The sequence below is a fragment of the Dicentrarchus labrax genome, unplaced genomic scaffold, assembly GCF_905237075.1.
Source record: "Dicentrarchus labrax unplaced genomic scaffold, dlabrax2021, whole genome shotgun sequence".
NCBI lineage: Eukaryota > Metazoa > Chordata > Actinopteri > Moronidae > Dicentrarchus > Dicentrarchus labrax.
In genome coordinates this window covers 8,631,366-8,651,969 of record NW_026136721.1, presented here as the reverse complement: position 1 = coordinate 8,651,969, position 20,604 = coordinate 8,631,366, and the positions used below count along the sequence as shown (strand labels likewise).

General features: G+C 39.7%; 1 protein-coding gene across 1 annotated transcript in view; it reads left to right on the top strand.

Moving 5' to 3' along the window:
• sorcs3a (sortilin related VPS10 domain containing receptor 3a) overlaps positions 1-20,604 on the top strand; it is a 225,355-nt gene that overhangs the window by 119,528 nt on the left and 85,223 nt on the right. Inside the window, exons 3-4 of the mRNA XM_051386085.1 lie at positions 1,349-1,448; positions 12,267-12,425. Of these exons, the coding sequence (XP_051242045.1) occupies positions 1,349-1,448; positions 12,267-12,425 (259 nt within the window). The remainder of the gene's footprint in view (positions 1-1,348; positions 1,449-12,266; positions 12,426-20,604) is intronic.

The window sequence follows — 20,604 nt, the reverse complement described above, 5'->3', positions numbered from 1 at the left end:
CCACTGCCCACATTGCCACCTTGACCGTTTCCAAATTCCATTTCAAACCGGTCCAAAAAATATGATGTGGGTGGATGCCTTTCTTTTGTCATTCTGCCATCAGTTAATTTTCCATTTCGTATTGATTAGCTCTCTTGGGCAGGGTGCGAGTGTTTCAAGGGGGTCACACTTAATCTTGGTCCACATCCGAGCGTCTGTCTGCGCCAAAGATATCAGCACTTTCCATTTAAGAAATCTAAGCATATGCATTATGGTTACTAGATGATGAAGGTACGCCTGGCAGTGCTCATCCATGTGTCATGCCAAAAACAACATATGTTTCTGTGTTTTTTACAAAGTCTCCTCTCAGGAGGCTCCAGCAATGTTACTCAGAGGCCAGCAGCGTAGATCACCACCCCTGCTCCAAAACAGGATCATCCTCAGTGCAGCACTTCTCTCCACACCTCCACTTTAATATGCTGTGGAAATGATGCTGTCTGTCTGACTCATTATCGGGCTTTGTAATCATAGCAACAACTGTGTCTCTCTGAGGCAGTCAGGAATGAATCTGAATGAGAGAAATCTCTTTGCAATTTCACTGAAACCCCTGTTCCCTACTAAAGGAGCTCTGACCAAAGGAAAAAAAAAGGGGAAAGAAGGCTGAAATAGGTATCATCTTCACTTTTCCTCACTGTGAAGTAGACTGTAAATCCGAATGGGCCACAGTTTTGGGTGGGTGCTTCCATCCCCACAGAGAGAAATATTAGAAAATTCTGGGCACATGAATGCAGCTTTCACATATAAAAAAAAAAAGCGAGTACAGCCCTGTAAATGCTGTAATATTCTACTTGAAGGCAGATTTGGTAGTTACTAGTGATGATGGATTCATGTGGAGTTTCCAGGGACTAGGCTGGCTAACAGGCTCATTCCCACTGTTAAATTATTAAAGCCCATGGGTTCAGGAACATCCACATGTTTTTGCACTCGTCATATTTTATTTCATAGTAGTCATCGGGAGAGAATTAATTATTTACAGTGCCGGGTCCCCAGACATTTTCGAATGGTTCTTTTTTGTTGGCAGCTATAGATGATTGGTTAACCTTCTCTTGTTCTATTGCCAAAGGTTTCACTCCCGCACAGGAAAACTGTATATAACTGTACCATACCAGCCTGAATCTGCTTGTTGTTCCACTGCAGGGTGTGATATTGCTTTCTTTTTCGTCACTGCAAAATAAATATAATTTGACATGAATCGTGCAGCGTCCCAGTAATCTTCTGTTTGTTTACCCATTGGATTGCGCTTTGGTCAGGTTTCTCTACTGCAGTATGTGCCTGCTTCTGACTTCATTTTCCCTTTGTTTCCATTCAGATCTACTGACTACGGCTCCACGTACGAGAGAATGAATGACAAAGTTGGATCCAAGACCGTCCTAAGCTACCTCTACGTCTGTCCAACTAACAAGAGAAAGGTGAGATGTTGCATTTATTTTCATTTGTCCTCAACTGCTTCCATGATACAGATTTTTGAGTTACCATCAATGTAACTCAACACTTCCTGTATGGGTTTTTCACATTAAAAGCCCCAAATGGCATAATCCCAGCCATTCTTGGTTGATAGGCTGTTGATTTGATGAGGGAGTCCATGCATGTCCTAACATTATATCAGAAAAAAAATTTGATTTCAAGAAAAAGACATTGAAAGAAGACAATTTCTTAGAGATATAACATGTAACATTTACACATTAAAATGGCTATAAACACCAGACCTATATATATATGTTGTAGAGTTGTGTACTTACATTATGCCAGATGTTTCCAATAATAAAAAAAACGGTAAGAAAACGTTCACATTATCTCCTCTGTTAAGATGATTTCTGTCTGAATCACGTCAGATAGATTTTCATCAATAATGGTGGTTGTTTAACAATGAAGACAACAACTCCCATGATCCCACACTACTTCACAATGGGATCTTTTCCTATTGTTTTGATGTGAGCAATCCCCTAGTGGCAGAAATGACATACTGTATGTACAACACAGGGTTGTATAACGAAATAAAAGTTCCTTCAGGCTACACACAGAAAGAGATAACATTAAGATTGCATCCCAGTGACTGGACATGGAATTGATACGACTGGATTTTGGATTTGGTTTTGTTGTAAATTTCATGTAACGATTATCCTGGCCAAAATAATTGTGATTCACGATATTACCGCGATAATCATCAAAAACATAATGGAATCCCTTTACCTTATATTTTGTTAAAAAAAAACAATATTTTTGTTGCATAACCTTATCTCCCTATCATTCTGTAGTTTGGAATCTGTAGAATTTCCACATATAACTATTCTGTGGGGGATACAATGGAAAGTCGAGCATTCGGCCATAGTGACAGGCTTAAAAAGATGCAGGCTCCCCCGTATGGCAATTTAAAATAAATCAATTCAATCAATATAGAACTCTAAGCTAGTCAGCTAGAAAGCTTTTTCAAGTAACTCGTGTGAGGATATTCACGATTATCCTGATAATGAGAATTAACCACGATACATGTTTTTTTTGCAATACGTAATAATATCATATATCTTCCCGTCCCTAATATTGTACATTTATATATTTTTATATGTACATTTATAAATTGTATATGGGTCTATGTGTCTGGAGGGAATCTTTAACAAATTGTCTTTTTCTGAGCATTTTTTGAGGCTTTGATTTGAAACATCTGCAGGAAGTCTTGCGTTTCATTGACACCAATTGAAAAACCAGCTGAAGAGATTGGACTAGTAAATGAAGACTATTTCTGTTAGAGAACAGAGACTCAGATGAGTAGGACGTGACTGTTGTTCTACAGATGGAATTAGTGCTGTGGAAATGTACATTGTGCTGAATGTACAATGTGACTATGATCTATAGAATATACAGGTAATTCCACACCCTCTCCATGAGATTAACCTAGCTTCTATTACTAGGCCAATATTTGAATACCATCTTTTATTTGAGAATTTACAGGATGCAGTTTAGTTGTGGATACAATAGATGTTGTGTTGATTTATGGCATTGCCATTGTGATGATCAAAATGAACACTAGAAACTACCCAGGCGCAGTTCTTCCTGCATAAGAATGTCTCTGGCAACCATCAAAAGTGGATTTTAAAAACTTCAGGCCACAAAAAAGTATGAGCTTTGCAGCTGCCAACCATCTGTCAACATCTTTAATCTGCCTGAGAATTCTGTCAATTACTTTTCATTTCATTTTTTTCTGGCATTATTAGAATTTAGTTAACTGATCAGTAGATGGTTTGCACCTCATTTTTTACCATCTGCTTTTTTTCTGTCAGTTTAATTCACATTCAGCTTTCACATTGTGCAGTTAACTGATCCCCTAAAGAATTATGCTCTTTTCTGCATCACATTCTGCATATGTGCATGCATAGGAAGCATTCTAAATCCCTACACTTTTCTACACTGTGATTAACAGCTGACAGCACCAGGCAGTAAATCTGCCCCCGTGTGGTGAACTCCACCCATCTGGTGCTCTAAGCAACAATTTGATAGACAAGTGGAGTCATATCCAAGAGGTCAGAGGGCCATAAGCAGCTCAGTTATAGTAGGAATTTAGTCTCCATCTTGATTAGACTCCCCAAAGGCTATTTCCATATCAATATTTTTATATTCAACCTACTGTATCTCAAACAACAACTGCATTATATATTAAAAGTATGAACTGAACCAGATCTAGTTAGCATTCCAGCTCTAATTACAACAGATTGTATGCATATGGAGGAGATGAAGTTTACACAGCGTTAAACTGATGTGTTCCAATGGTAAACCAGAGCTGGAGACATTAACATTGGAGTTTCAGGGAGCTTGACATGATAATTAGAGGCAATTAGTTTCAATGACTGAAGGCAAGTCATTCTTTGAATATTTTCAACCACATAATAGTACATCAGTGTCGACAGTCAATATACAAATTAGCCATCAACTGGTAACCGATAACTCCAAAATCAAAGAAAGAACACTATATTAAAACCAATATAACATGTTTTGGATGACTCTAACAGCACACGTAGGAAAAGCAGAGCAGTCTTCCTCTTACGAATGAAAAGTTGAGTGCATAAATGATTAAATGCACCAGCTTGCTGAGTTCAGTACATTCAGGGATGTTGCTGCTACAGCCTTACTTCATCTGCTATGACCAATACTGTAGCTTATGGTGGCCAATGTTAATTAACTTATGATTGATATTGCTGTGTGGCAGACATGTCTGAGTGAGTTCACTGCCTTTCTCACACTTCTGTACTTGTGCTACTGTTACAAAATGTTTTAGCACGTGACAGAAGAACATTTCAGTGGTTTTTAAGTTCACACGCCGATGAGCATCAGGAGCAATTTGGGGTTCAGTATCTTGCTCAAGGACACTTCGACATGCAGCGAGAGGAGCCAGGAATCAAAGCGCCATCCTTCTGGTCAGTGGACAACTCACTCTACTGCTGAGCCACAGCCACCCCTAGCATAAATACTAACTAGTATTGTAACTAATTACTGTTGGCAGGGAGTAAGTAGAGTATTATTACTTTTTATATGTTTATATATTAGTGCTGTCAAACGATTAAAATATTTAATCGCGATTAATCGCATTAATGTCATAGTTAACTCGCAATTAATTATTATTTTTATCTATTCTAAATGTCCTTTGATTTCTTTTTGTCCCATTATTTTTTCTCATTTTATTGCTCTTATCAACATGGAAAAGTGGATCGGCTTGTTTTGTGCAAATGTTGTTTTTATTGAAAACAACATTGGCATATACTGTAGTGTTCAATTTCACACTAACATTCTCACTTGGAGCAAATAATCTCTCACACAATGTAACACTGTCCATCAATAAAAGGGTGAAAAAAATACTTTGTCACACAAACAGCCCCTTCAACAGCCCTTTCAAAGATTACAAAGTGCACATGTAAGGTAAACTAGGACTCAGCCTATAGTGCAGTTAAACCATGGCTTAATACTTTTCTCAAATTTGCTTTGAACATAGCAGTCAGGCTACTGCTCTTTATTCACCAGAGGCTCAACCCAGCCTCTTATTTCAGAAAGATATTTTTTGAGCCAGTTACTCAAACAGAAAAGCCTGTTGACATTTTCAGACAACAACAAATCCATCCATTTCTCGCGCTCGCCATCCACTTAAAACGTAACGTCTACTACTCTTAAACAAGTGTGTGCGGCATGCCTGTTGTTTTGTTTCCGGTCTAGCTTTGTAAAACTACAAAGTGTGCTAGGCGTTAATCTCACGATAAAAAAAGTGACGCCGTTAAAATGGGTTTGCGTTAACGGCGTTAATAACGCGTTTAACTGACAGCACTAATATATATATATATATATTCTGTGTTCAGTATGCAGACCTGTTTTTTCTCCAAACACATCTTAAATAAATACACTGGTCTTCACAGATTCAAGGATCTGTGAACATTTTAAATGGCAGGACGTCAGTATAATGATGTGATAAAGAGCAAGCCATGGCCAATTGATAACAGACTTGAGAATTTTACTGCTGTTTGACAGGGGATGCAAAATTCAAGAAAAACTTGAAACTCCCTGAAAATAATAATTTGTTTAGATTTACGTGTTTTGTCAGACAAATGTGGAATAAATAAGAACCTGCGTGGCACAGACTCATGGAAAATAAAGCATGACTCCTGTGTGTGACGAGGCATTGCCCTGAGTCGTGGAGGTGCTCGGGTTCATCAGCCTCACTTTCCCAAGGCCGAGCCAAGGTACTGACCCTGAATATGTTTGCATGGCGTGGGAGTTAATAGGATCCCGGGACTGTTGAGCTCAACCACGTAAGGGCGAGGAACAGATCATAGCCGACGCTGATTACTCCTCATGACTCACTCCTCCTGCGTATTTTATAAGAAGAACATTTAATTCCACATCAAGGGCATAGCAGGAATGTAGTCCCTTCAGGTCCTCTCTGTTGCTGATGTGACATACTTTGAAAAAAAAAAAATTCTGTTATATAAGATCAAATAAACTTTATTAACACTCCAAAGAGGAAAATGAGAGTTCACACTTGCACATAATATACTGGATGATAAAACCCTCTCATATCAGTTTGCTCAAAGTATATTTATAATATTTGATGTTTTTCCAATCTATGTAAAAAGATTATGATTTTCTTGTGCATATTGTAAAAAAAATAAAAATAATAGAACTATTATGGTAAAAAGTACTGGTTTTACATTTTAATCCCTATTTTACTGTATAAACAGTTTTGCCACATGAAAATACCATATGAATTCTATGACGATTGTTCTGTGCAATTTACAGTCTGTAATATGAAAAAAACTACTTTAATTAAAGCTGCAAGCAGCGATGAACGGGCCCTCGCACTCCACGCAACTCGGGGTGTGCTACGGCCGCGTCACGTGTCGTCATGTGGACCACAACAGGAAAAGTGTACGTATACCAGATCAAAATCGCCATGCAGCACTTACTTCCTGTTATTACTATATCTGAATCACATAGATGTGTTCAGCGCGGGACTCTTATCAGACAAGTGAAGTTTGGAGTCCAATGGACAATGTACAGTCAAGTTATAGCAAACTCGTGTTTTGTGGCGGTACATAAAAATTTGACGCCAGGCCACAGACACGCCCACTCAGCACATTCATCACATATCATCAACAATATGTTTTGCATTTTATAAGTAAATTTCAGCTGGATCTGATCAGCCTGCTAGGAGTAGAACATGAAAGTATAAAACGTGATATTTCCTTTTGCCACTGGGTGGCGCTCTCACTATTACTGAATATTAGCACATAGACATGTTCAGGGCGGGACTCTTATCAGACATGTGAAGTTTCATTGAGATCGGATCATGTACGCAGAAGTTATCACAACTTCCTTTTTCATGGCGAGTCATCGAAATTAGACGCCACGCCACGGAATGTCGCACAACTTTTAATCATGAATGTCTTTAGATTGTGCTGATTAGATTTGAAGTTGATCCGATAAATTCCCTAGAGGAGTTCGTTCAAATACAACGTGTGCAAATCACCGAAAATTACCACGGAATTCAAAATGGCCGACTTCTGTTTGGGTTATGGGTCCAAGAGGCTTTTCTGCTTGTCCGATGATGATACACATGCTTACCAATTTTCATACATGTCGGTCGTACATGTCTTGGGGGCTGATTCTGGGGGGCGTGGCTAAGTCACTTTGCGACGCCCACATACGGGACCAAGACAGTACCTAAGCCTTCACCACGACTGAATTTTGTGCAAAGTTTCATGAGTTTTCGGGAATGTTTAGCCCCCCAAAACGTGTTCAAATGTTAACAGAAAAGCTGATTTGCGCCACGTCGCCATGGCAACATGGTTCCACGCAAATTCGTAAGATTCATTAGATTCATAAGATGTCATCGTCCTAAGGACCTTCTGACAGAATTTCCGCTGGATCTGGTCAATCTGCTGAAAGGTATACATAAAAGTATAAAAATGACATTTCCTTTCACCACTAGGTGGCGCTCTCACTATTACTGAATATTATCTCATAGATGTGTTCAGGGCAGAATGGACAATGTACACATATCATCAACAATGTGTTTTGCATTTTATAAGTAAATTTCAGCTGGATCTGATCATCCTGCTAGGAGAAGAACATGAAAGTATAAAACGTGATACTTCATGTTGCCACTAGGTGGCACTAGAATATTACTGAATATTATCACATAGACATATTCAGGGCGGGACTCTTTTTAAACATGTGAAGTTTTATTGCAATCAGATCATGTACGCAGAAGTTATGACAAATCCCTCTTTCATGGCGAAGGTTCAAAATTGGATGCCACGAAACGCCACATGTACGCTGTTCGACGGAATGTCGTATATAGCACAACTTTTAATGGTGAATGTCTTTAGATGGCTGTCTCCAAATCTGAAGTCGATCCGATAAATTCCCAAGGAGGAGTTCGTTCAAATACAACGTGTGCAAATCGCAAGAAATGGCCGCTAAATCCAAAATGGCCGACTTCCTGTTGGGTTTGGGTCCAAGAGGCTTTTCTGCTTTTTTTATCACGATGAACATGCGTATCGATTTTCGTACATGTCGGCCTTACGTGTCTTGGGGGCTGATTGTGGGGGGTGGGGCTTAGCCATTTGGCGGCGCCCGTGCACGCGGACAGTTGCATACGTCGAGTTCTCGAACGATTGAATTTTGTGCAAATTTTCCTGACTTTTCGAGCATGCTGCGACCTCCAAATATGCAGTTGAAGGCGCAGACAATAATTATAATTTCTAGAGATACAACGATTTGTGCTCGGGCCTTAATTATTATATTATTGTAAATTCCTTTAAAATGTTGCATAAATAATGGTTTTGCCATGAGATATCACAGTGTTACAGAAACTATTTAGAGTTTACAGCCTTTTACTGTCATGATTTGACAGTTTTTCACCGTTATATCTTTAGACATTTTTTACAATGTGCATGTTCCTATGTAAGAGAGTCATTGCAGCCAAGAACTAACAACAATCTCAGGAGAATGTTTTACTCTAATGGTTGACCTCTGGCTCTGCCCATGGGCCGATTCCCCCTCCGCACCTTATCTCTGATCTAATTATTTCGATTTGCCATCCCGTAGATGGATGAAAGTTTGCCTCTATGCTGGCTATATCCCTTTGTTGCCTCCTTGCATCTGAGTGGCCTTATTTAGCATCCGCCTGTGTTCTACCGGATAAAAAGTGCATTACTCACTGTAAGATATAATCGTCTGCTACTCTATATAGATATTCCTTTTAGGGATCATTATATGTCCGCTACGAACATTCTGGAAGCATACATTTCCCCCCTAAATTGTCCAAGGAAGAAGTTGAAGCTGTGACCTTTTACAATGTCACATTATAAATTTGAATGATAATAATGACATTTAGCGCAAAGCCTCTGAAAATGACACCCCCCGTGAATCTTCTTGGCTATATTTTGATGTCTTTCTCCGAGCTCGGTGCGCGCCCGGCTCCTTGAGCAGTTCGACTGAGCGGCTGGTGGATTAGGCTAATTTAAAAATAAAGACATGCACAGTTAAAATGTCATTGAGGAAGCAAGACAGTGAAAACATGATAGCTAAATGTGGGTGATTAAGTCTTGATCCGTGGTTAATGAGCATATTGCCGCGACAACTCTCTGTTAAAGCCTCCCGTCAAAGACAGACTAAGCTCAATTGATCTGGTGTGACGTGATTCATTTGCTGCAGGGTGTCTCTTTCCCTCCGTCTCTGATCCATACCTCCACTTACCTCATGATCCGACAACTACCAGCTTCTATCTCTGTGCTCCAGCTTATGCACAGCTCAACATCAGGCTGATAAAACAAAACGGTTATCCCTCCAACCTCTATCGATTCGGTATTGTTACCCTCCTCGCTTGCCCTTCTTCCTTCACAAAAGGCTGAGTGGATGCTGTGAGGGAAATCTTAATCACCCCTCGCTAATGCTATCGGTCACTGTGGTTTTGGAAGTGAGTAATTATTGTTTGAGGGTGATTGTTTTAGCGGGCAAGGGAGAAATTGGCCGCGGATCCTATCCCCGCCTTTGTATTGGCTTCAAATTGGTTGTGGGGTTCTTTCTAATCGCAGAGGCGACAGACAGAAAACTGGCTTGTTACGATAATGTGTAAGGTCGGGAAATAATGTGGCTGTTTTCACACTTACATGGTGGTAAATGAGTAATGTGAATGTGACAATACTTTCTAGGCCCCGTTCCAAGTATTAAAAGAGCACATTGTGAGGCACCCTAAATCGAGGCTTGAGAAAAGATGAGCTAAAAGCACTGGAGTTGAAGGCTTTAGTTACATAGAGAGCATAGAGAGGGAACACATAACACTTATCATTCAGTAAAAGACTTGAATAGGGAGCAAGGGTAGATTGTAATATGAAATGTTCAGTATGTGCATAGACCTCTTCAAGGCATTTCTACCTTTCTATTTAACTGAAAGTCCTGACAGTTGATTCAAAATAAAGCGTGGCAAAATGTAATTTCCCATTCATAATAGACTCTGCGGCTTACTACAATATTATAGAATATGATTACTGCTTAAAAACTGTAAATTACATCTGACAAGCCCCAAAGACACTGGCAGATATCAGGAGGCCCTGCCATTACACAGTGACAGGTAATGAATGGCAAGGACGCCGAGCCCGGACCAATGAGAAATCCAGGTTGAGAATTTGCCGCCTGTTTATTGGTGCTTAATGAAAAACAATTTATCTAAATCACCACCAGGGAGGCTTCCTGGTTAAAGCTCTGGAAAGAGGGCTAGCCTTTCTGTCAGTGACAAATGTGCTGCTGTTTTTCCAATTCAAATTGAATTGACGAGAGAGAACACAGCCATTCAGGCCACGAGCGCAGCTACTACCCACAATTCCACCACATAAAAGAGGCATGGGTGTTGTAGTTTAGGTTCGATAAAAGATTCAAGATAAGGAGATACACATTTAAAGCTGCTCCAGTCCATATTTTCATATTAATAATGGAACAAATGACTAAGTATTATGTGAAGGGGTCCATGTCTAGTGACAAACCCACTGACAATTATCACCTGAATCTGCAGTTCCCCTCAGCTCTACAGAGCTTCCCACCCCTTTTTGCTCTGTGCTCCAATAACAGTTGACCAAGCCTTGTTAAAACTTCTTAAACTTTCTCCTTTGCTGTACTTCTGTGCTATCTGCTTATGTAATATAACATCTTAAGTTAGCTAACATTAGCAAAGTGTCAGCCAAAAAGCTTTCACTTCCTGCCTACCACCAAACAGGATAAAGGTAGCCACTAGTTCAAGTTAAGATAGTTGAACAGTTTGCTCAACAGTTGGTAGAGGCCCAAATAGTTAAAGTGAATATTGTGTGTGTATGTAAAGTAAAAAGGTCAGTTGTTTTCTAACATATTCACTATGTTAACTTTTAATATCAGTGCTCCAGATTGTTCCTCCGCAGCCAAGTAGCAAACTGCTTTAGTATTACAAAAAGACACTGAAGGATTTTGCACTTTGCTATCTCTTGTGCAGCCATATTTACCATGTGCAGCTTTTTTCAGTTTTTATCATTATTTTACAGAGTTACATCAAACACATTTTACTTGTGATTGACAATAAAGGTTTTCTAATTTTGATTATGATCTGGAAAGGATAAGGAATATATGGTCTTGTATATCATATAGCGACATATACAGTTAGAATAAACACCCCTTTTCTTTATTTCTGTGCAATAATGCACATCCCTATTCTAACAATTTAGCTTACAAAATTGCAGAATATCCAGTTAAATGCAATAACACTGGATTGTTTTTTCCAGCATTAGAAATGTTTAACCTTTTATCGTGAATACATGTATTCAGTAGCATAATCTGATTCAAAAGAATACAATATATTACACACCTATTCAAACAGCTCTTCTTTTAGTCAAGGAGGAATTGCTATGACCATTTTATCTGCTTCCACAAAGACTCTAAATGTCATTAGTGGAAAGAAATATTCATTGTGGAATTCCTGTCCTTATTGAATTCTGTAATAACTGTGATAGCTCTGGCAGAAATATGCCAAGCATGAAATTAGGGCTTCTACCACTGTGGCACTGTTAAATTTGAAATTAGAATTTTATTGGAAGGAGGAATGCTGAGAATTTACATGCTAAAGGAATAGCTGATAAAGAAAATAACATACTGTATATGCAGATTCAAGCATGGCTGCTTAATCCCTTGTTTGTACGGCACTTAATTGTAACTACACTATAAGCTCCATAACATTTCTGTTCTATATTAGAACAAATCATTTCATGATTTCTCTCTGCCTGGACCTGGAGTTTATTGTGTACAAAGTGTTCTTTTAGGTCTGTTTTGCGTCACGCACTTTTTCACCCCTTGTGGCCGTGAACAACCTCAATCTTTTTTTGGGAAAAGATGATGAAATCCTCAATTCTCTATTCAGAGTCCACAGGAAGAGCCACAGAGCCATGGCAACAGAAGCGAGTCACACTCATGAAATGAAGTTGGAAATATAGAGGAGTTGTTTGCCAAGCAGAAGCCTGACGAGTGCCAAAAGCCAGGCCTTTTCTGCTGACACGGCTCCTGCCTCTAACATCCCTCTTCTGCCTTCTCTCATCTCCCTATCTTTCCACCTCTTTACTCAAACTCGCCTTTCAAATCCTTTCGTCTCCCGCCTTCAAAAATCTCATACCCACTCCCTCACATGTATGCACACCCTACTTCTCCTCCCTCTCTCTTCTCCCGGCTCTCAGATTATGGTGTTGACAGATCCCGAGTTCGAGAGCAGCGTGCTCATCAGCTCTGATGAGGGAGCCAGTTACCAGAAGTACCGCCTCACTTTCTACATCCTGAGCCTTTTATTCCACCCCACTGAAGAGGACTGGGCCTTAGCCTACAGTCACGACCAGAAGGTGAGATTAAGCTTGATGTCATATCTCTTTCTTGTCCTTGTGACAATTAGCTGGATGTGATTTACTTTGACTACCTACTACTTTTGTGTTACCCCCAGCACATATTCACTAAGTCCAGTATTTTTCAGCAGTTTACTAAATGATTTTGTGTCTTTTTTCACTTACTGAATATGAATATTGTTAATAACGTAAATTCTAAAATAATGGAGTGAGCCTGTATTCAGCTGAATCAGAGAAGCAGGCTTTTTTATGAATTATTTAGGTATATATTCACATATTATAGGCTTTCTGGTTTTATGATCTGCTCCCATTACCACTGTCAAAATGGTTTTGGTAATGTTTTCTGTCAGTAAAAAACTTTTTTTGTGTATTTATTGAGTTTATTTCAGTTCAAATCACTGACAAAAACACACCTTTTTAAAATTGCTTTTAATGTTTAGCTTAGTCTGATGTGTTTTTAATGTTTTACTATTTGATGTTGTTTTGCTGCTTTTATGTTTTTATGTAAAGTGTCTTTGAGTATTTAGAAAAGTGCTTATAAATAAAATGTATTATTATTATTATTATTATTATTATTATTATTATTGACTGAAGTTTTCAGGGACAGTGCATATTCATAAACACTGATGTAAATATGCCTTAATTAGGCAAAAGGCTATTTTTATTATAGGTAATCTCCTGGTATTTATTTTTACACAAACAAAACTAGCCACAACCACCTTTAGCCATGTAGCCATTACTTGTCACTGTAGGTTCAGAGAGGCATTTGATTGCAATGAATTAATTGGAAGTGTACCAATTGGACAGTGTTTCTATTTCACTCACTGACTTTAGTGCCTCATTATTACATGGTCCTTCAAAACTACCTTTCTAGAAAATTATTTGGAAATTTGTAGCAATTTACAACCTTGGTTCTGACATTGTGAAACATTTACAGGAAGTGTAAAGAGAGCTTAACACTGTAAATGAATGGTAAAGTAACCAATCAGAATGAGTTTCCAGTTTTTGTATTTATAGGTTCATTTTGAAGTATCACATTAGAAAAGGGTTGAAAAGTTTTTTGAATAAGTTCTGGTGTAGCAAACATTTAGCTCACATGGCTGATCAGCTGTTTCTGCTCCGACAGTCTCCTCATCGCTCCCATGGCTCGAGAATACATCCATGATTGCTCTATATGAATCTGATGGAACCTTCCTCAGATGAATACATGAAACAAACACAAATGTCATATTTCCATCCTGTATTCTGCTGTTTTTTTACTGCTTGAGGTTCGACTTGCGCTCTTTCAATTACGTCTTTTTGTTGCGCCCTCTTCTTCTTCTTCTTCAAATAATCAAATATCATTCTGCCAATTTACTCAAAATCCAGTTAAAATTTGAGATACACTTGGATGGAAACACAGATGAGTGTTTCTGTAAAGAGGAGCTCAGAGTGGGGAATGTAGCAACACTATGTTGTTGATGGACTGATGGAAATGCTGCATACACCATGCAAGCCATTACAGTAAAGGTACTAGTAATTTGTTTAAATGCCTCGGCTTCATTTTGGACCAGCCCTTTTTGGTCTGAACCGAGCCGAGACTGTCATTATGTGAGACCTGGCTGTTGCAGGGTTTGAGTTAAAGCTTTTATTTCAGAAGTAATGGTATAGACTACATTAGCCAAAAACAACATCAGTCCCTAAAAGTGATCCTCAGCCTCCCATTTTCCTTACCAGTCTTCATCATGGTGTCACCTTTACTGAGCTTTGTCACACAGTATGGAGCTCGGCACACCATACTCACACAGGGCTCTGAGATTGTACCCAGCAAAGGTCTGCCATTAAGGTAAATGACTCTGACCTGAGAGCCAAAGCCATCGCCCTGCAGGGGGGACATGGTGCAGCAGGGCGATGATTGGTGAACAGTGGTGGCTGTATTAAACCTGTCAACGGCAAAGCTTTGAAAAGGTCGTCACTGCACAAGCCAATGTCAGGCTTTTTCTTGGCAGAGTGGGCTTACAGGGATGTGCTCGACGGATGAACATAACACCGATTGTGTTCACCAGAATTGAAAGCCTACCCTTATTTTTTTGCATCTTTGTAATTACTTGCAGTATATTCCACAGAATTCTTTCCTCCTCTCTAGCCTCACATCTACCTCTAAATCTTATTTCCACACATTTGGTCACAGATAGCGAAAAAAAGAAAGTCTAAAGGATCAAACTTTGATGTGAGCACCAAAACTTTGCTCCAGCATTAAAACTTAGCATGAAAATCCTGCTGCTGCTATTTTCGACTGCAGGAGTAAATTAAGACGAACAAGGTAGCCAGGTTGAAGGAGTTCAAATCCTTGTGAAGTCTGGGTGGGAGTGCAGTTGAAAACGAGGTGCTGGCTGCCTTTAGCAAAGGTTCTGGGCAAAACATAAAATTATTCTGATGGATTTTAGGAAGTGAAAACCGCTCCCTGTCTTTGCTTTTACATCACTCCATGTTAATTAAAAACAGCCCTTAGCAGCTTGCATTATCTATAAAAATTACACCGTATACAAAATATGAGGTGTGCCTGGCTCGCCCATGAAATAGACTCTCTAGATCAATAAGCGTAACAGCTATTGATCTCACTGATTAAATACATCTCAGTCATGAAGGCAGGGTATACATCAAGCAGCAGAGTAGAAAGTTCAAGAAGGCAGAGGCGGCTGAGACTAGGGAACTCAACATTAACAAGGTATTTGGGGGTCAGCACTGGCGATGAAGAGTACAGGTTTTACGAGGAAATGACTAATGTGGCTAGAATTTGCATCATCGCTAGGACACCTAGGCACCTAAAGCAAGGCATGATTACATTTTCATTCCACTCACCGAATGTGTCATCCACAAACTGCAACTGCCTCCCCAGGGCTGTTGTTGCAGATAAAGAATATATTCTTCATCTAGTTAACGAGAGGAGGTTTACACAGATATTATTGGTTGCTTAATTCGACCTGATTTCCCCTCGCAGCCGTGACACTTCTTCTCGACTGTTGAGCCAGCAGCGAGAAGCTTTAATATGCTCATTTTCAGCTTGTAAACGGCTAATAGTTTTCAGACTGGGTCACTCTGAATTTAATCAGCTGTAAGTTGGTGCTTAGCCGTGGTTAAGTGCAGCCCTGAGGACTTAACTTTGAGGCAGGAGTGAAACTCTTTAGTGAGACATCAGAATCCATGTCAGGACAAATAGGCTGGAGTGAAGTATTTGTCGTAATTCTTAATTCTCTTTTATGACTCTTTTTTAAAAATTAACATTCAGGTCAGTCCCCTCCTTGAGTCAATGGAGTTATTTTTAGATTTAGGACTCTTATTGACCTTTCCAGGCTCTTATCTCCTGACTGCGAGGGGTTTGTGGAGACAATTACTCATTGATGTAGTCCCAAGTTGGCTTCTGAGAATAAGGCCAATGTTGCTGCTGCCAACTGAGTGAGTTATGTAAACAGGCTGACACAGAAGAACAGTAGAGGGAAGAAACTCCACACATAGAATAAATAGGAGTTGTCTTATTTTATTCTCTGAGAGCTGTCTGGTCCCAGTTGACTGGATGTTAGGGCATTTAGCCTAAAATCCTTATTTCCCCCCCTTTTTGACAAAAGAAGAACAGGCATTTTTCTAATTTCCTCACATATTCATGAGAGACTTTCTTGCCCTTTAGCTGACACGAAAACTGCAATATTCTTGATGATGTGTTGGCAGATATTTAGCAGCATTGGAGGCATTCTGCAGTGAAATTAATTTCTTCAGGAAGAAAGAAAAAATGTCCCTCAGCAGTGGGATTGTAGTTATGTGTAAACAATAGGTTTCTATCACAGCAGTGAACATTACCACAATACTGCTCACGCCTCAGTAAATTTGAGAGACAAGGCCGTGACTCTCTAATGGACTGTATAGTGATTAACTCATCCAATAATTGCATCAGAGGCAAGGGTACAGTGTTGTACACTGTAATCAAACGTTGTTTGCAATCAGCTATTTCCTTATGTGAATATCTGACCTATGACAGAATGGAATATTTTTCCAGCGACTATTTGTCGTTGCTCATTATTATCTTTATTACCGTCATTATGATCCCCACTGTTCCTTGGGCTGTTATTAAAGAGTGCTCCAGCGTTTTAGTGTTGCACTTCTCTTCTGAGAGACACATTAAAAGAAAAACTCAAAATTCTGTGCAGCAGTGTCTTGACTTATAGTCCCAAATAAGGGTCAAGCTCCAAAAAACACAATACACATAAACTTCCCATGATGCAACTTGATAGCATCTTATCAAACAGTTTTCAATTTCCAAACCTCCAGTCTCTTAGTTTAGTAGAGCTGGGGCTGATGGGAATTGTTATTAGTTTTGCAGGTTTTTGGTCATAAACTAGCTATTGGCGAGTAGCTATTGGACAACTTTACATTTTACCTGATGATGGTGGAAGTGTCAAGAGTTGTTACAATTCATCCTGAGGGGAAATGAAGAATGCCCCCTTTTACCCCAACTATTGGTTGGCAATCCATCCAATATACATTTCACATGAAATGACAAACGCCAACCTCATAGTGGCAGGAGGAAAATTGAGGGGATCACCCAAGTAATTGAGATACATAACCTTGGAACCATGAATTTTATGGAAATCCCTGTTATAGGTGTTGATGATGATGATATTTCACTGGATAAGTACAAACTTTGATCCACTGAAGGCTCTCGATCAGGGTTGTTGTTGTCATCTCATAGGAGGGCCAGGAAAGTAGAATAGTCAACAAATATTTCCATCATACTTACACACTATACATACATCATACTTAACAAAAAATGCAAACAGCAGTTTCAAAAAGTGAGGGGCTCACCAAAGTCCCAAATAAATTTTTGTTTGGACCATCAGACCAACCGACCATCTCTAAAGCCACGCTGCTAGTGTGCTTCAGAAACTCTCTTCAAGCCCAAGCAAAGATAATGACATCATCACGCTTATGTTTCTCAGATTTTCTCAGACATGTAAAACTGGTTGAATACACCTTTAAAATCCAGTCTTGAATCTACTGTACTTTGCTCTGTTTGCTATTTTCAGTCATATCATATTCATAGCATTTTAAATGATTTGGTTTCAGCTATTCCACAAACAAATTCATGACTGACATATTTTTGTTTTGCGCTCATGTTCTAAAAATGTGCCTGTCAAGCGCCTGCCACCTCAGGACAGCAGACATTCGCATGCGAGCACGCAGACTCAGAAGGTGTGTTTCCTGCTGGCCTGCTGCAGTCTGACCAGCCTGCAGAAACACAAGTTGAGCACTGACAAATTGAAATTCCCCTTCCTCACATTTCTTTTGAACCCCAAGCAGCAAATAACCCAACTTGCACTTTAGGGAAACAAAGAAAGCCAGCAGTGTGTATTCACAGCATGAGCATTGAGTTTAATGAAGACTGGGGCTTTCATGGTTCAGCTCTAACGTCATAAAGAGTCATCCACATGGAAATGCAGTGCATATACACACCGTACCACAATTGCATTACCTTAAGACGGTACACAATAAACTCCAGGTCCAGGCAAACATTTAATTTGTGTGTTTGTATTTCCACTGGAGGAGCAGCAATTTATTAAGGCTGAGGCTGCTATAGCGGGGAATGGGTGTCTCAGTGGCTACAGCAGCGATATTACTGAGTATGAACTGGAACACATATGGGATTCAACCAAAGCTCTCCATGGCACTGGGTCGACAGCCTGCTACAGACAGAAGGATTAATGTCATTAGTCAAGTGATGGATGGCTTGGAGTCAGACAGTAATAATACAATAGATCATGACTAAATGATCAGAGAGGGAGCTGTCTTTGGCAGGTTAACTCTAGACGGTAGAAGTATGCTTCAAAAGGAAAAAAAACGTGGGCAGCTTATTCAGGGTCATAAACAGTTTTGTGAAAATGCATTCACTATCAAGCAGGGAGTAAAACAAAACAAAAAACACAATTATAAGCCTAAGATAGAGGGGGCGGCACAAATAAAAACTTTATGATATGAACTTGAAAAGGAGTGAGATAGTGAGAGACGACACCAGGTCAAGCATGGCTTGATTCATCAGGAAATGTTTGATTGTGTTTTTTTTTTGCATCTGTCGTGATGAAACAGGGGAAGGAGCTCTGAAATCAAAGGGAAATTATGGATACAGCGAAGCACTGACGGCTTCATGGCAAGGAGAGGCAGACAGAACAGATGGAGTAACTCGTTCTGATGGAATAGTAGATACGTATTGTCACTCCGTTGTCAAAACAGCAGATGGAGGTGTGCTGCCAAGCTGACAGTGGGGTGTATCAACAGCAATGAGAAGAAACTTTTCTGCTACTTGGTAGCCCTGGCTAAAGATCATTCTTTGATTAATATTGATTTCATGAGAACAAAGCCACTATTATACAGTGCTTTTGGGCTTTTGGGCTGTATATCAGTTTTTTTGTGTGTTGTTACAAAATGCTGTTATTGTGAAATTGCATAAAAAACATAGATTTTTGTGATAGCTGCCTTTAGCTACCCTGCAAAGTGGGTTTACCAACTGCCCAAGGGCCCTGCACTCATAGAGGCCTCAAAAGTCCCAGATTTCATTGCATGCCAATTGATTTTAATTGCCAATTTGTTGAGGAACTTGTACCACTTAAAGTACAAAATTATCAAATATGCTTTATTAACTAGTATTGCGGCACTGTACTGTATGGGTGTGCTGTGTCAAAATCTAGTTTTAAAACCTATGGTTCAGGTAAGAGACTGTAGAGGAAGGATGACTGGTCATTCTTGACCTTGGAAACAGCCACTGACAAAACCATCTCAGTTCGAGGTCCATTAACCTGCTTTTAAACTGTAACTTTCAACTGTATCAAATGGTACTCAACAGCTGATATAGTGGTTCACTCGGTTGAACTGCATGCATTCAAACCTCCTATGATTCTAAGCACATATCATCCATGGCTTAAATGTTGATGGCTCTTTAAGGACCATTGTAGAAAGTTCCACGACAGGCGGTTGAATTGTCAACTATTCCAAGGTCAAGAATGAAATGTCAACCTTCTTTATGACACCCTTTCCCTAACCCTAAAACACAACCCTTGAAACCTAAAAGCAGAGGAAAGAACTGCTTCGTTCAATGCACTAAGAAGGTTATAGAGCTGTTCTACCATCCAACAAGTAGTTCTGATGAAGCGTCCTGGCAGCTTAACCCTAACAGACCAACCGATCAACAGTGGTTAGCTAGGATGCTGTATGTCAGACCACAGTGGGATTTCTTAAGTATCTGAAGGTTAGGTGAAGGTCATACTCTTCCCTGAGGGACAAGCAAAAGTAAAAGTACAGGCTAGTCCCTGCCTTTGAATAGGTTTAGGTTTAGTCTCTTGCCCTGTGTCTTCTGAAGGTGTGTAGAATCCGGCGCCAGCAGGAGGAGACTTGGATAGTTCAACATCTATATTATTGTTTATGTGTCTTAAGTGAACCTTGAATTGAGATGGTTTGTCAACTGCTCTGGAGGATGAGATGTCGACCTTTCACCTTAACCCTCAACCCAAAACCTATGAAATGTCAACTAACACCCTAACCTTACACCATCTAACCACAACCCTATCCTGAGGACCAGGCATGCTTTCATGGTTGTTTTAGACTACTACTTTTCTCTCAGAGACGATGGTTTATGGGTAGAGGCTAGTCTCTTTGCCCTTGGTAAACACCCTGTGTCCTCTGAAGGTGTTTACAATTCAGTGGCTGGAGAAGGAGCCTTTGATATTTCATCATCCTTTATAACCTTTACATGTCGCTTACATGGCCACTGTCCTCCTCAAGCTGCGTTGGCCTGTCCGTCCAGTTTTTACACATCATGGAAGTGATGTGTGTGTGAGGTGTGAGAGAGGAGAGTGGGGGGTGAGAGAAAGGTAGGGATGAAAGAATGGAGGGAAGGAAATCAACCAATAAATGACAGCAAATGAAGATTGACGGATCATGCTTGAATTCCTATTAAATAACTCATTTCTATCTGTTATAGAGGCTTTGCTGACATCCTCCATTGGCGTGACAACAGATTAATAGATATCAGTTGATCTGTTTGTTGGCTTGTTTATCAGTTTTCAAACAGGCCTGTGGTGTATTCCCTCATCGTCTGCACTGCTGACGCTGCAGCCGAGCCAAGCCCTGATATGACACACTAGGTTAAAATCATTTC